Here is a 17573-nt window from a genome sequence, read left to right on the forward strand (position 1 = left end):
CGGTTCAGTGGTTATGGCAAACCTTTGGCGAGGCAGAGGTCGACCTCTTCGCCTCCAGGGAAAATGTGCACTGCCCCCTTTTCTTCTCAAAGAGCACGGACGCGCTCGCCCAAATCTGGCCGAGCCGCCCCTTGTATGCTTTTCCCCCGATCGCGATGCTACCTCAGGTCATCAGTCGGATCATGGAAGTGAAATGTGCAGTGCTCCTGGTAGCCCCACTTTGGAAAAACCAGACGTGGTTTCCAGAACTGATGCAGATGATGCAATCTGCCCCATGGCCGATTCCGTTGAGGCTAGACCTCCTCAGGCAGGCCAACGGGATGATTCTTCATCCCCGCCCCGATCTGTGGGCCCTCCATGCATGGCCCCTCAACGGGTTCCCGAGAACCTCCCCGGTGGAGTTTTGAGAACCATCACTGAGGCGCGAGCGCCCTCTACGAGGCGCTTATATGCCCAAAAGTGGAAAGTGTTCAGTGACTGGTGTGATACCAAGAGCTTGAACCCTAAATCGTGCGAGATACCAAGTGTACTCGCCTTCTTGCAAGAGCTGCTGGAGGCTGGCCGCACACCCTTGTAGCGAATCAGCTCTATATTCTTCCACCATTAGGTAGCGAATCAGCTCTATGAAATATTAATAATCAATCATAACTTGTTATAATCAATTATGAATATTTGGATCAGTTAATCGGGTTGACTTGATGTAGCTACATTAACATTACAACCAAATACTCGGTTCATCCCGTGAACACTCAATTTTGGTTATTAATTAATTAATTAATAGAAATGTACATTTCCGGGGCAAGGGAAATGTCTTTCTTACTAAGTATTAAGAGCAAGTAGTCAAAATCTATGATTAGTGACTTTAGATATGAGCTTGAGACACAGACAACTTTACATGTGACATGAACAAGACATTATTAACTAGACTAAACATTTAAACTACTCTAACATACATATACATACATTCATACAGTTTACCAAGGGAAAGAGGGCTGAAGCAGAATACAGGAAGGCAAGAAGTTATAGCATTGTTTGAAGTTCAGCAGATCAACAGCCTGAGCAAACCATCATATTAGTTCTGACACGCCCTTTTTAGAAAGGGGTTAAGGATACTTAATGTATCAAATAATGAGACTAAGTTTGATACTTGCATGTCCCATTTGAATTAAACTGTCCTGATGCAATTTGTTGAGGCTCCAGTTGATCTTTGATGATGTTGTCTTGATGAGAGAGAACCAGTGGGAGTCAGAGAATCTTTGGTGAATGGAAAGTCAAGGCCGTAGCCTGGCACACGCTTGGGAGTCCTTGGGGCCTTCTAGTTTAGCATCATTCAGAAAGAGGACAAGAAGCAAGAGAGCAGGAAGCAAGAGAGCAGGAAGCAAGAGAGAGCGAAGAGACGAGAGCTAAGAGCATTTATAACCTTATAAAACATGTCCCACCTCTCATTGGCTCGACCAATGAGAAGGGTTTGGGTTCCAGGCGGGAATTTGGTTTATTGCTCTTTGTTCTCACATTTCTCATTGCATGAGCAAGAAAGAAACTAGGAAATATACTTGTAATACTAATATGTTGTTGTTATCAACATATCATGTACACAGTCATTTCGATCTTCAAAATACCAAGTTATAGAGACCAAATATGCCATACATATGATTTCGGTTGACCATAGTATGCAAAGTCTGAAACATTAACCCATTAGTTTGCAAGAAAACATAGATCAAGCACATTTAAGGGAAAATGTGAGATGGCACATTAGATACATGTCAATATTTATCACATGGATATATAGAATATATATATAGGATTAACAGGGTTCATTTCTCTTTCTCAGTAAGAGAATGAAGGGAGGGTCAGCACTTCTCTGAACATTCCTTTGGAGGTCGTAAAGGCCTCCATTACTCTGGGCATGAGAGAGTTCCTTTGTCAAGGCTCATTTGCATGTTTATGACAGTAAGAGATTTTGGGCTGAATGACTCAAAAGATAGTAAAACATCGCGTAATATCATTCTACAGAGATCTTATATTCGAATTCAGCTCGGACAAATCGTAAGGTTTAATTTGATACCAAGAAACATGTGTTTAGTACACTTAGAAAGGGAATATACACTGAGGCTATTAAATATGAGGCCTCAGAGTTTAAAACACACAACGAAACAGTTCTAACGAGTTTGATATACCTCAGAAATACACAACATACAGGGATTACACGTATTTCATTAGCAATATGCAGTTCTGTGTTTAACTGAAAAACACACACACACACATTGTTACGTTCAAAGTTTCCCCCTTCCTGTCCACACGATAAGCACGTGGTGAGCATGCGGATGTCACATGCGGTTCTCTGTCAATAGTTCATTGTCTCTTTGTCAATGCATTTATTGTGCTTGTGGAGACTGGTTGGCGCTATTTCAGTAATTAGGGGAGTTTTTAACAGTAAGTTCTTGTTTGTTCGTGAATCTGTTAAGGCCACTGATCCTCCGCCATACCTTACACCCTCCACGCTCAAAGTCTATGTGGCTGCCATAGCGGCGTCACACAATCCTGACAAGGGACGCTCATTAGGGAAAAACGACCTAATCATTCGTTTCCTAAGAGGCGCTAGGAGGATGAACCCTCCTCGCCCCCCCTCGGTGCCGATCTGGGACCTGGCCACGGTCCTGGACGCACTCAAGAGTGCCCCGTTCGAACCTCTCCGAACCGTGCACCTTAAACAGCTCTCGCTCAAAACTGCGCTCTTGCTGGCGCTCGCCTCAGTCAAGAGAGTGGGCGACCTGCACGCGCTGTCATCAAGTGCTGCTTGCCTGGAATTTGGACCTAACGACTGCAGAGTTGTCCTTAGGCCAAAGCACGGGTATATTCCCAAAGTGCTCTCCACACCCTTCAGAGTACAGGTGATATCTCTGGCAGCGCTATCATCCCCAGCAGACAAAAGCGACGCTAATTTACTCTGCCCGGTCAGGAGGGAACGAGTATTGCGTAAGCTGCCGTGCTAGTGCTTGGTCAGTTTGCTTCAGTCGATTGAACCTAAAGAACTCTCATGACGGGGCGCCTAATATATAGCCCTAAGCCACGCCCATCTTGGCGGGCTCTGAGTCACCCCGTCATTGGTTCGAGCAAGTTGCTGCAGCACAGCCAATGACCGAGATGCCTCGCTCATTGCTGTCTGCTGTGCAGCTGCAATGCGTTTTACATAAAGACTTCAATATTTCTCGAGAAACTGAGTTTTCCCATAGCGTAAACTACTTACGCAATACTCGTTCCCTCCTCTCAGGGAACCAAGGTTACATTAGTAACCAAGTCGTTCTTCACCCATTGCTGTAAACTCACGCACTCACATATGCACTGAGTATTCCGTCCGTTATTTGATTGAGGAGGACGACGACAAAACTTTGAGGTAAGTAACGTTAACTCAGCCCTCTACATAGCGAGTAAATTACACACTGTGCGACCAAAAAACGTCTGTTATTAGCCACGGGCAACAAGTAAAGTGAGGCATAATAAAATGATGCCGCACTTTCAATAATGAAATTAACATTTCACTCGCTAGTTATTGAGTTGTGTAGTTTCGAACACCGAGTCCCTTTTACTGCATACAAACAGTTGAAGCTGGATTCAGCCTCTTTCCCTGCATGCTGTCTGATGAGCGCGGGAAAAGGCACCTGTGTCATTCAGTTGTGAAGATGAATTACTTCTCAAGCGTTCGGATGTGCACGCCGACTACAGAGACTTTCGCCAAACACCCGTGAAAAATAAACAAATATAAACGTATTAATTTTTACGCAAAGGACGCAAAGGACTCCAGTTTCAATTAACGGCCATGTAATGCAAATGGGTTTATTCACGCAGTGCAGCAGTGAGACAGAGGAGATGTCCTGCTCTATTTCTGTGGAGATGATCAAATGCAAGAAACATAATCTCAAAGTCTTCTTTCATGAGAAATAAGGGCTTGTGAGTTAATCAGAGAGCCTTAAAATAATGTGTATGTGAAGAATTTAAGGTAGAAATATTTTACTATTGCACAATACAACACAATACTGCTATACAGGTTGGCTGGGTCATAGTGAGTTTAACTAATCGTCATATTCGTGAAACACCCAAAACAGGCGCTTTAATCATCATAATCGCAATTCTTTTTTACAATACATTTTCAGCCCCTAATTTTCATTATTAGGTTCCCACATTGTGAATTGTTTTGTTATTAATACAGGTGAAACTCGAAAAATTAGAATATCGTGCAAAAGTTCATTAATTTCAGTAATTCAACTTAAAAGGTGAAACTAATATATTATATAGACTCATTACAAGCAAAATAAGATATTTCAAGCCTTTATTTGATATAATTTTGATGATTATGGCTTACAGCTTGTGAAAACCCCAAATTCAGAATCTCAGAAAATTAGAATATTGTGAAAAGGTTCAGTATTGTAGGCTCAAAGTGTCACACTCTAATCAGCTAAACACCTGCAAAGGGTTCCTGAGCCTTTAAATGGTCTCTCAGTCTGGTTCAGTTGAATTCACAATCATGGGGAAGACTGCTGACCTGACAGTTGTGCAGAAAACCATCACTGACACCCTCCACAAGGAGGGAAAGCCTCAAAAGGTAATTGCAAAAGAAGTTGGATGTTCTCAAAGTGCTGTATCAAAGCACATTAATAGAAAGTTAAGTGGAAGGGAAAAGTGTGGAAGAAAAAGGTGCACAAGCAGCAGGGATGACCGTAGCCTGGAGAGGATTGTCAGGAAAAGGCCATTCAAATGTGTGGGGGAGCTTCACAAGGAGTGGACTGAGGCTTCAAATGTCGTATTCCTCTTGTCAAGCCGCTCCTGAACAACAAACAACGTCAGAAGCATCTTACCTGGGCTAAAGAAAAAAAGAACTGGTCTGTTGCTCAGTGGTCCAAAGTCCTCTTTTCTGATGAGAGCAAATTTTGCATCTCATTTGGAAACCAAGGTCCCAGAGTCTGGAGGAAGAATGGAGAGGCACACAATCCAAGATGCTTGAAGTCCAGTGTGAAGTTTCCACAGTCTGTGTTGGTTTGGGGAGCCATGTCATCGGCTGGTGTTGGTCCACTGTGCTTTATTAAGTCCAGAGTCAACGCAGCCGTCTACCGGGACATTTTAGAGCACTTCATGCTTCCTTCAGCAGACAAGCTTTATGGAGATGCTGACTTCATTTTCCAGCAGGACTTGGCACCTGCCCACACTGCCAAAAGTACCAAAACCTGGTTCAATGACCATGGTATTACTGTGCTTGATTGGCCAGCAAACTCGCTTGACCTGAACCCCATAGAGAATCTATGGGGCATTGCCAAGAGTAAGATGAGAGACATGAGACCAAACAATGCAGAAGAGCTGAAGGCCGCTATTGAAGCATCTTGGTCTTCCATAACACCTCAGCAGTGCCACAGGCTGATAGCATCCATGCCACGCCGCATTGAGGCAGTAATTAATGCAAAGGGGCCCAAACCAAGTACTGAGTACATATGCATGATTATACTTTTCAGAGGGCCGACATTTCTGTATTTAAAATCCTTTTTTTTATTATTGATTTCATGTAATATTCTAATTTTCTGAGATTCTGAATTTGGGGTTTTCATAAGCTGTAAGCCATAATCATCAAAATTATATCAAATGAAGGCTTGAAATATATTACTTTGCTTGTAATGAGTCTATATAATATATTAGTTTCACCTTTTAAGTTGAATTACTGAAATTAATGAACTTTTGCACGATATTCTAATTTTTCGAGTTTCACCTGTATGTATGAAACCGTGACAACAGCTTGTCTCATTAGTAAAAATGCAATTTCATGACATCATAAAAATTGATAGAATGTGAAATTTTTACATTTTTAAAAAGCTAAAATGTGATTAAAATTATAAAGTAAAATCAAATAAAAATTACAATATACTATATTGTGTGAATATGAAGAGGATCCCTCTCTCAGTTTGCTTAATATAATTTTTTGTTACATTGTGCTTACATGAGGTCAAAAGTCTGGCGAGTAAAAACAAAAATGTACTCCAATGATGATTTATTTCTCCAACATGATCGTAGAGGGATGTTAACTAATATTAAATGTATCCACTGCATTTATACACTACTCAACACACAATTTATCATCATCAGTGTACAAGAGCAAACAGATATTACTGCTGAAGTTAGCATCTTGATGATTTATGTAAATTAACGTTAGCGTTACTAGGTTAATTGGTATAACGTTACACTGCTTACCATAGACATACTGCTTACGGTTTCACTAGCTAGCTATCATTAGCAGTCTGAGGTAACGTTAAAAGATAAAAAGCTGAAACTGACATCCCTAGTTTGTACCCTGCTTTTCAGAATGGTTGAGCATGAAATTGTTAAAGCTACAGTAGGTAGTATTTATTCCTTGAACATTTTTATATATATAAACATGGTGTCTTGTTAAATGAGGCCCTGTGAGAGAATAGTTAGCACCACAGACTCTAGCTCTGAGTGAAAAATGTGGGTCGGGTAGTGTCAATCCAGCAAATTTTAGACAATCACTTTTTGCGAGGGATGCCTTGGCTCTGTTTGTGAACTGCTCCCTGGCTGGGAGTGAAGAGCATCATGTATATGGGGAAGAATTGGGGGCGCTGTTTCTCAATTACATTTATTTCAAAGTTGCATGTGTGGATGGAGTCGATGGAATAAGGAATAGTTCACGCAAAATTAATAATTATAGTTGTCTCTTCCTATAGTCTTTGGGCCAGTATTGATTGCAAAATCTGCACCTCTTCTGTGGCTAATATTAATTTCATAATGATCCTTATTCCATGAAGTCAAGCAGCAGAAGTTAAGTGACAGTGTGCAAATACTATTGGCCCATTTTGGGGTGAACTAAATATGCAAGACTAGTCTTGCATGTCACTTTTTATAACACAGGGCGTTCATCCTTTGCTGGGTCGCTTTAAAAAAAAAAATTTGGGGCATAAATTAAGAGTATACCCACTTCTCCAGGCACCACTACACCACTGGATATAAGTATTATTTTAATATATGTATTATTTAATTTTAATATTTGTAGTATATTGAAGATTCAGTTATTGCAAAATAATTGTGAAATTTTGTAAAATTAGCTTAAAAAATTAAGGGCATCTTTTACACGTGACAATAAAAGACTGAGCCCAAGCTGGTCCTGAATAAATCATTTAATCAATTACAATAATGACAATTGTGAATGTGCATAATTGTATTTTTTACTCTTTTTATATGTATCCAAGAGTCTTGAGTGTTTTGACTATGTTCCCCAAAAATGTATTTGGATCTATTTAATGATTCAGTGACCATTTCTGGTGATGCCAGAAGGTGATGACAAATTAGTGTCTTGTGTGAAATTACTTAGTCACTGAATCAACGATCAAAATAATATTTTAATCCTTTAAAACTTTGTATGTCTACAGACCTACATAGAGACTTCACTAGAGGTTTTAGGCATTATATGAACAAAATGAATCTATAATTTCCCTACAGTTTGTGAGCTGCTGAGCATGACTTTTATCAAAAGACAATAATAATAGTCTTATAATAATTATAATTAACGTCCATACGTTTTTCATTATAAAAAAGCGTGTCTTCATACTGTATCTATTCACTTCACTAAAATGCATGTGTTCTAAGAACACAGCAGATCTATCTTTTTTTCCTATGAGGTAAAAAACAGGAGCTGATATTAAAAATATCTTTACATATTTAACACAGTTCTAGCAATCTGCTTAAATTGAGAGAAAAAAAGCCAAACTATTACCTCACAAACATGATGTAAAAACCAGAACTTATTGAAGACTCATGAGCTGATTTAAACTCCACTTTCAATGTGTGCTTAAAGGAATGATTGTCCTTTGTTTTTTCTGCAATGCATTTCACGTAATGCTGCCAATCAAGAATATGTCAATAAATAACACTCATTTGTGTGTTCCTCATCTCATGATTATTATTTTAAATCAACATCAATGCCGATAAAAACATGGATAAATGAGCATTGTTGAAAGCAACTTTGTAGAAATGAATGGAGCCGCATTGATTAGACTCTCTTACTGACGGCCTATTACATAAAGGTTGTTTCGACTCATAAAACTCACCTGTGATTGGCTAGATGGTCTCTCAATCAGCCCAAAATAAAAATAAAAAACACAAAGAATACCATATACAAATCAGGATTTAAATATTGATCTGTTTTTCACCCAAACTTATCATATTGCTTCGGAAGATATGGTTTTAACCACTGGAGTCGTATAGATTACTTTTATGCTGCCTTTATGTGCATTTTGGAGCTTGCATGTTCTGGTCACCATCCATTGAATGGACCTACGGTGCTGAAATATTCTTTTAAAAATCTTTGTTTGTTGAAAGTCATATATCTGTGATCGAATGTGGGTGAGTAAATTATGAGAGCATTTTAATTTTTGGGTGAAGTATCCCAGAAAATTTTAACCCAGAAAAATAATTTGTTAAAGAAATAGACACTTCTTAACCTTTAACATAAAGAAGGCTAAATCTCATGTGTTTTGTAACAGTGCAGTAGATTACGCAACACCATTCATCTAGAGATGTAATTCCCTGTTTGCCACCAGATGGCAGAATACACCATGGAATTCTTTGTTGTTCTTTCAACACTTGGGTGAAATACAGTGAGACATGCTTATAGAATTTGTATTTTGTGGTAGAATGTGTCACATTAAACTAGTGGGCATTTATACAAGTTGTCCCTTAATTTTTGAGTTAAAAGCATTTTCATTGAGTAATATATATTAAATTACTCTTTAGTAAGTACGTGCATGGTGCAAGGCAAATACTTCACATTCTGTTCTTGTTTGCCAAGTTGTTGTTTTCCCATTGCTGCTCTGTTTAAAGTCTACAAGTTGACTTGCTGTCAGGGTATGAATCTATGACCGTTTCATTAAAGAGCCATATTTTGACAAATTCCTTCTACACTTGTAGAAAGACAACTAAACCACTAATCTATACAGATGAAGGATATTGAGGTATAAAGTTCAATAAAGAACAATCTAGTGAGATCACAATTACTTTATTTGATCAAATATGGTAATGAATACATACTTCGGTAATGGTAAAGTACAATTTAAGGCATGCAATTTAATACAGTGTACACAAAGTGTACTCTGTATATTGCATTTCAGTAATGTTTAGTTAAATGGAGGCTGTTCACTGACCAAACAAATGTAACATAATTATTCCCTTTTAAGGACTGAAGAACGCTACATATTAACACATGTTGCATTCATTCAAAATGAGCTGAAGCACATGTTCAAGACGTTCCTGTTGAACACTTAAATCATGTACATTTACAGACAGTTGTGAAAATGAGAGTGCAAACATTATCTATGAAACAAACGTACTTTGTTTGCATTCTTTACCCAATAATGAGCTTTATTTAATTTATTTCTGTGACAACATGGCACAATGTCGCTACTCTCCTGATGGTACTGAATGACATCTGGGGTGCCAGTCAATACAAATCATTTTGACTTACAGGAAATCAGGTGGAAATTTCAGAAATGGCTGGTCTGAGATAATGAACAAATTTTAAAGAGACAAAATTAAGCATGCTGGGTTTTAAACTATATTAAAATAATATAAAATCTTATTAAAAAAAATACCCATAAAGCCACTCATTCATTTATCACACTCTTAGAATAAAAAGTGTCTTGATTGTGTTTATTTTCTGTCCACATTTGCACCTAGTCTGTGTCCGAAACCTGCAGATACAAGATTATCATGCCACTGAATTTAATTTAAAAGATTAACATGCTTATTTAAAATGTTTAAAAAGTGTATTAACTGAATCTGGGATCTGTAAACAATATGAAATGTCAAACCAGATGGCACAAAACACAAATGACCATTTCCCCTTAAAATTAAGTTTACAGCCTCTACAGGTGAGTAAATCAGAATTGTAATTCTGTTCAATCTGCAACCAGACTTAATCTTACATTTTGAGAAAACAGTCGCCATCAAATAAGTGAATGAATTCATTTGGAAATACAGTGCCTTTAATAAAATAAATTGACCCCCTTAGTGCTTTATCAAATTGTAATTATATTACTGCAAAGAACCATGATGTATTTAACTGAGAAATAATGCCATCAACCCAAAAATGTCAGAAAATTAAATAACAAATAACTTCTTAAACAGCATTCACTGACATACAGTTTTGCTTTGATGGCATTAAATAATGGTGCCATCAACTTGCACAATATAAAGGTGAAATATATCCAAGAACAGGGGCGGGGGCGGGGCGGGGCGGGGCATAATTTGTAAATATTGTGCTCTTCATTTTAATAGTCTGACCCTACAACTACAGCTCTCACAACCATATATAAGTTCTTAAGTCTTAGCTAACAGTGTGATACAATGAAAGTGCACGAAGAGTTCTGGGTAGGATGAAGATGAGCTGGAGGAGGTGAGGAATCAACCAGCAATCTTCGTGGGCTCTGTCACCAGACAGGATCCGTCCCAAACCGTTATAAACTGCTCAGGAACGGGAAACTCCCTCTGTCGATTACATATGAAGATATGTCAAATGTATGTAGAAAAACATTTTCAAACATAGCTTCAAGAATAATATCAATATTAAAAGTGAATAACATCTTTTCTCCCACATTTTAGAGGTGTTGTTTTTTTATGTTAAAATAGTGTGGCTCCCAACACAGGAACATTGGCTCAACCAATGGCTTATGTTCTGGGTGGGCTATCTGATTGGTCAACAAATGGAAAATAATGTAAGTGTTCAGAACATCATTATTTTATATGGTGACGCTAGTGGCGCAAAAATTACACACTTCACTTTTAACCTTGTGCGACCCCGCGTCCACATGTGTGGATGTTGTATTTTGGCTTCACTAAAGTTGACTGAAAGCTGTTTGCATTTAGTTTTATTTGATTTGCCGCTTTAAAAACTTTATCAGCATGCTGATAAAGATGAAGTCCACATATGTGGAAATTACGACTGTGTTCCCTCAAAAGATGAAAAAACATATTTTTCAACATGAACACATCTGTGGGTCAATTCACTTCATTTTAATATAAATGTTGTTATTGTTTTATTTTGTTATCACTGTACAGTTGTATTCATTAACATTAGTAAATGCATTCCTATATGCTATTCATGTTCACATTGAAAATAAATGTATTCATGCAAAAGCTGAAAATGTTTGCTTTCAGAGACTTAATATGGAGTTAGACCGCTCAACATGTTTGATAGAAATGGGACAATGATAATCAGTACATAGATTCAGAATTTTAAAATGCTACATTTTATTTTAACATAGTTGGCAGTGATTTTGATGATGCTGACAATTATTTTTAATCAGAATGATCAATTGAGCTTTATATAAAATCAGCTGTAATGTCTGCAACATTACAAAATCATGAATAACCAACACTCCTGGACACATAATAAATTATTTGATGAAATGTTTCTTTATAACTTGGTATTACATAACATTTAAAAACTTAGCCCAACTGTCCACATATATGGACATACATTGTTAGGAAAACTATTTGCTCTATAAATTATTTATTTATTTAATTTTTTGCTTGTTTACTAGGTGCTACTTGTTACAAATCAAAAATGGAAATGGAAAATGCACACATCAGTCATGTGGGTGTCTTAGGAGGTTAATATTAACCAGATCAAATTGATCAAGTTGACAATTAAATATGTTCTTATGAGATTGCCAGTGTAAATACACTTACATAATCATCTTCTCCCTCAGGAACAAGAATGTTCATTTCAGAGCTCTTGGCACTGACAATCTCACAGTCAAGTGAGTCCTTGCTTAAGTAGACATGGCACCCCTCAGTCTTGTTAATGGAAATGGTAGGAACTTTTCCCAATACCTGGGGGTGTATAAATTACACAAAGTTATGTATGTCATCATTCTCTTTTGTCATACATTGGGTCAAAGGTCAACAAATAAATGCCACAATGCTATTTAGCATTTGGACTTGTATAGACAAGGATATTCTTTATTAATTCTCGCAACTGTGGTCATTACTTATGCACATACATTACGTTAACTTTCTCTTTTATAATAACAACCTGGAGTGCAGATTGCTCGCAGAACAAAACACGTCAGCCCACAACTTATGTACAACCATTTACATATATTCTAACCTGAAGTTGAACGTCTTTGGAGTTGATGATTTCAGCAATGCCCACAACATTGTCAAACACAAGTCCAAGCTTCTTACAGTTATCTGTGAAGAGAGAGGCAGACGTTACCCAGCCGTGGTGTGCAGTGCTATGATAAAGGAAAAGATAACATTACAGACTAGGAGCAGCTGGTGTTAAGAGGTGCTCTTCTTACCAACAATAATGGAGTTGACTTTGCCTTTGATCTGGAGTGTGGAACTGCTACAACCAAAGATATAAACCACCTGTTTGAGCTCCGTCTCTTCTATCACCAGGTCATGAGCCTGTTCTTGGTACTCCTATAGGCCAAATGCACATAATAGTTCCACATGGCTTCAATGCAAGGACAGGGTAAATTAGCCAAGTCTGTAGGTATGAGCAGCTGCAAAGCATGTATTATAACTATAATACATTTCTACATTCATCCCATCCAAGATCCTAACCCTGATAAGTCTCCTTCAATTTCTTATGCCTGTGTTTGTATATTTATAGGCACTTCTAAATTTCAGACTAATGCTAATTAAGATAATATTAAGATAATGTTAATAAAAATCTATAAAGCATGTATCATGATACAAATATTGACAAGTTGCATGTACAAATTCATGTAATTATGCATTTTTTGCTGTGTTTCCATCAACGATCTAAAATGATATTGGTTCCAAAATGAAACCGCAATGGTCACCTACTTCAAACCATGTGCTTGAATAATCCAAAGTTTACTCATTCTATCAGGCTCATTTAAAGGAAATCAACCCTTTATTATAAAACTTTAAACAGTCAACCATTTGTTCTTTGAAAACTTTGGATTTATTTGCATTTTTAAACCAACTTAAATTAAAAATGTTTTAACTTTGGTAGACGGTTTAGTTCATTCATTACACTCCAAATGGAAGGTCGAGTCAGGCACATTGAGTTGTGGGATAGGTGTTTCTGTCGGGATCCTGTCATTTTGACAGTCGTGTTTTTAGTGGTAACAGGACCCTGACATCATGTTCTGTGTTTGTGTTTTCATGTTCAGAGCAGAAGTCGAGTAAGGCACCCGATCCCTGTCACTGTCAGCATTCACTGCCGCAGAGGCCGTTCCCCATTGAGTTATCTGATGCCGTTGATGAGCCTGTCTTGTTCCCTGTGGCCGTCGACGAGTCCATCTAGTTCCCTGTGGCCGTCGACGAGCCCGTCCTGTTTCCTGTGGTTTTTGACGAGCCTGTCCAGTTCCCTGTGGTCATCGAGTTGGTCCAGTTTCCTGTGGCTGTCGACGAGCCCGTCCTGTTCCCTGTGGTTTTCGACGAGCCTGTCAAGTTCCCTGTGGTCATCGAGTTGGTCCAGTTCCCTGAGGTTGTCGACGAGTGTGTCCAGTTCCCAGTGGCAGTCGACAAATATGTCCAGTTCCACGTGGTCGACAACGAATCCATCCAGTTCCCTGTGGCTGTCTAAAAGTCTGTCCAGTCCCATGTGACAGCTGATGATCCTGTCCAGTCCCCTGTGACTTTTAGCGGTCCTGTCCAGTCCCCTGTGATCGCTAACGATCCATTCCAGTCCCCTGTGATTGTCGATGATCCTGTCCAGTCACCAGCATTGTCTGCCCAGCCTCCTGCGGCCAACAAAGACCAGCTTGCTCGGTCCACTGCGGATCACCAAGAAGCGGAGGAGTCTGCAGCTCTTTCAACCCACAAGAGGAGAAGGGGGAGGAAGAGGAGAGGGGTCCCTGCAACAGAGTCTGCTGCAGCATTCCAGGAGGGGTCAGAGCATGCTGCAGCTGCTGCCCAGCCTGTCCCATTCCGACCCCAGTCCAGTGGCTGCCTAGTTTTTCCTGCCTGTGTGGCCACTGACCCCATCTGCACAGTGGTCAAGGACTATCTGTTGCTAAATCCAGCTGCTCGGGCCTTGCCTCAGGCTCCAGACTCTCCTCTGGCTCCGTCCTGGCCTCTGGTCCATCCAGGCCTCCAGGACCTTCTCCGGCTCAGCCCTGGCCTTCAGGTCTATCTAGGCTTCCAGATGCTCCTCCGGTTCCACCCTGGCACTATGTGTCACCCTGGACTAAGCTATCCCCCTGGTTTCACCCACCCTCCCTGCTCTGTCATCTGCCTCTTGGCCTGATCCATTCTATTTACCCAACCTCCTGATCCTGCCCCTTACTGGGGGCTATCCCCATAATGCAGGCTTCTTTATTTATTAAACAAACACAAAACACAAAGGAAAAACCCTCGATGGGGAAACAAACATAAACTAAGAACTCAGGCAGGGAAACACAGATCAGGCTTGACAACATTCAACGAACGACAAGGAGTGAACAAAAAGCAGGGCTTAAATAACCAGGGAGTGATGACTGAATTAGACACAGGTGAGAACAATGAACAAAATGGCAGTGGTGATGGCAGGTGGATTCTGGGAAGTGTAGTACATTTAACAATGACAAGTGAAACCCAGGGCAGACAACAAGGGAATCGTGACATAGCCCCCCCTCAAAGGAGCGGCTTCCAGATGCTCCTCAGAGAAAAATAATAAATGAAAAAAAAAAAAATCGTCCAAGGAGTGAAGGGGGGGGGGGCGGGGAGCAAACAGTCAGACCAGAGGAGCACAAGGGGCAAACAGACAGACCAAGGGAGTACAAGGGGAAAACAGGCAGTCCAAGGGGCACAAAGGGCAGACAGGCAGTCCAAGGAGGCACAGGGAGCAGACAGGCAGACCAAGGAGGCACAGGGCAAGGACAGGTTTGGGGAACCTAGGAGGCCACTGGACAGGGACTGGGTCAGGGGGCCTGGGAAGAGGCCACAGGACAGGGACCGGGTCAGGAGGCCTGGGAGGAGGCCACAGGACGGGAACGGGGTCAGGAGGCCTGGGAGCTGGCCACAGGGCAAGGACAGGTTCAGGAGGCCGAACCGTGGGAGGTAGAGCCGTTGCAGGTGGAGGCGTGGAAGTAGGTGCCGTAGGAGGCTCTAGAGGCGGAGACCTGGAAGGCTCTGGAAGCGGAGTCGATGGAGGTGGCACCATAGGAGGCTCTAGAGGCGGAGCCGATGGAGGTGGCGCCATAGGAGGCTCTAGAGGCGGAGGTCTGGAAGGTTCTGGAGGTGGAGCCGAGGGAGGTGGCACCGTAGGACGCTCCAGAAGCGAAGCCCTGGAAGGCTCGAGAGGCGAAGCCCTGGAAGGCTCGAGAGGCTTGAGAGGCGGAGCCAAGGGAGGTTCAGGGGCGGAGCCGCAGGAGGCTCTGAGGGCGGAGCTCTGGAAAGCTCGGGAGGCGGAGCTCTGGAAAGCTCGGGAGGCTCGAAAGGCGGAGCTCTGGAAAGCTCGGGAGGCGGAGCTCTGGAAAGCTCGGGAGGTGGAGCTCTGGAAAGCTCGGGAGGCTCGGAAGGCGGAGCTCTGGAAAGATCGGGAGGCGGAGCTCTGGAAAGCTCGGGAGGCGGAGCTCTGGAAAGCTCGGGAGGCGGAGCTCTGGAAAGCTCGGGAGGCGGAGCTCTGGAAAGCTCGGGGGGTACTGGCTCTTGGACGGTCATGGCCACTGGCACTGGCTCTTGGACGGTCGAGGCTACAGGCGCTGGCTCAGGGACGGTCGAGGCCACAGGCGCTGGCTCACTGACATCGGAGGCTACAGGCGCTGGCTCACTGACATCGGAGGCTACAGGCGCTGGCTCACTGACATCAGAGGCTACAGGCGCTGGCTCACTGACATCGGAGGCTACAGGCGCTGGCTCACTGACATCGGAGGCTACAGGCATTGGCTGGTTGGCCGTGGTTGGCGGAGGCTGGAGAGCAGAGGCCTTTCTTCTCCTCCTCCTCCGGGCGGATGAAGTTAGCAGCGCTGGTTCGTTGACTAAGGCAGGCATGAAGGGACGAACCACGGGCGAATGGAGAGTTACCACTGTGGGGGGAGCTACGGGGTCCTCCTCGACGACGTCCACAGTGAACGATGAACCGCAGGCTAACAGGGTCTCCTCCAAGAATAAATAACCAGGGAGTGATGACTGAATTAGACACAGGTGAGAACAATGAACAAAATGGCAGCGGTGATGGCAGGTGGATTCTGGGAAGTGTAGTACATTTAACAATGACAAGTGAAACCCAGGGCAGACAACAAGGGAATCGTGACAGTAATTAAGCAAGACAAAGGAGTCTGTAGTTTTGTTTCAAAAACATAAAAAAAAACATTCCCACCACAGAATTCCATTACATACAATCCAGAATTTGAGATGTGGTGGAAATGACACTGTGTGGGAATTTTCATTACTTTCAGATAAAAATGACATACTTTTCCTGTGATGCATGTACATTTACTGTTGGACATTGTCTGTAGACAAATTTACCCTTAAATAAGCAAGTTATGCCTACACTTCTTTAGTATTCCTCAACCTTTCTCTTATGAATGGTCTAAAGATAAAAACAAATGGCAAAATAAATAAAATAGTTTAATCACCATAAGTGCATAGGGTCTTTGGTGACCTGTAATTGTGTTGTGTATAAATATATATTTATATTCACTTCTATAAATTATATTTATATGCTTATTTTATATCTATTTAAGTTTACTTTTACAGATCTGTTCTTTTGTTTTTTACAAGACAAGTGAGTACCATATTTACAAATTACATGTACTATATCATGTATATTTTTTGCACAATGGTGGTGAATTATCAGTATCCTATATGCATGTACACATACATATTATACATGTTTTTTGTTATTCAAAGTGGCACGATTGCTTCAGTGATTGACTTGATTTGACATTTTTATTTGATGAAGAAACAACATGGAAGTAAACTATAGCAAGTGTAACATATGAACAGTATGATTATCATTATCATTCGGATGTACTACTAATATAGGGTGTACATGTATATTTAGTCCCTGTAAGTGCCTGAGAAAATACATATGTGTAACGTATGTGTAGCTTATGTGTTAAGTGTAGCTCAATATGCATTTGACAGACAGTTGAGTCTTACTTAATTTCAGCATGGAAGTAATGAATCCCGCTCTGATGTATACATCATATTTTGAACAAATTCCATGTTAACACAAAATCTGCATACTGTATAAATACTGTATTTATACTGCATTCTGTAGAAATAGTAAGATTAGTATGTATTAACACTGTTCCGGACATAGTCAGACACATGCAGGTTGAGGGGTCGAGGGAACCTACCACCCTCCACTTCTTTCCTTCCAGCTCCAGCACAGGGGAATGTTTCTTGGCAGGTGCACAGGCAGACGAGCTGGAGTTCTGACATTTGGCTGGAGAACCCTGGTGTGTCCTTCCCTGAGAGCGCAACGCCGGGTTCTTATGGGACTTCTGCTCATCACACACATGCTTTAAACCTAGAGGCAGAACATATCACATGACATCAGTGATGGAGTTTGTTTTGATGGTGCTATTGTAGCTGAGAGAGAGGTTTATTCTGTG

The 17573-nt window shown here is 41.0% G+C and overlaps 1 protein-coding gene across 1 annotated transcript in view; it reads right to left on the reverse strand.

The window, feature by feature from the left end:
• Positions 1-9043: 9043 nt before the first annotated feature.
• LOC127650898 (adenylyl cyclase-associated protein 2-like) overlaps positions 9044-17573 on the reverse strand; it is a 51559-nt gene continuing 43029 nt past the window's right edge. Inside the window, exons 9-13 of the mRNA XM_052136540.1 lie at positions 17316-17488; positions 12354-12477; positions 12161-12243; positions 11740-11883; positions 9044-10536 (exon numbers count right to left, since the gene is read on the reverse strand). Of these exons, the coding sequence (XP_051992500.1) occupies positions 10453-10536; positions 11740-11883; positions 12161-12243; positions 12354-12477; positions 17316-17488 (608 nt within the window). The 3' untranslated portion in view covers positions 9044-10452. The remainder of the gene's footprint in view (positions 10537-11739; positions 11884-12160; positions 12244-12353; positions 12478-17315; positions 17489-17573) is intronic.

Source organism: Xyrauchen texanus, chromosome 10, assembly GCF_025860055.1.
Source record: "Xyrauchen texanus isolate HMW12.3.18 chromosome 10, RBS_HiC_50CHRs, whole genome shotgun sequence".
Lineage (NCBI taxonomy): Eukaryota > Metazoa > Chordata > Actinopteri > Cypriniformes > Catostomidae > Xyrauchen > Xyrauchen texanus.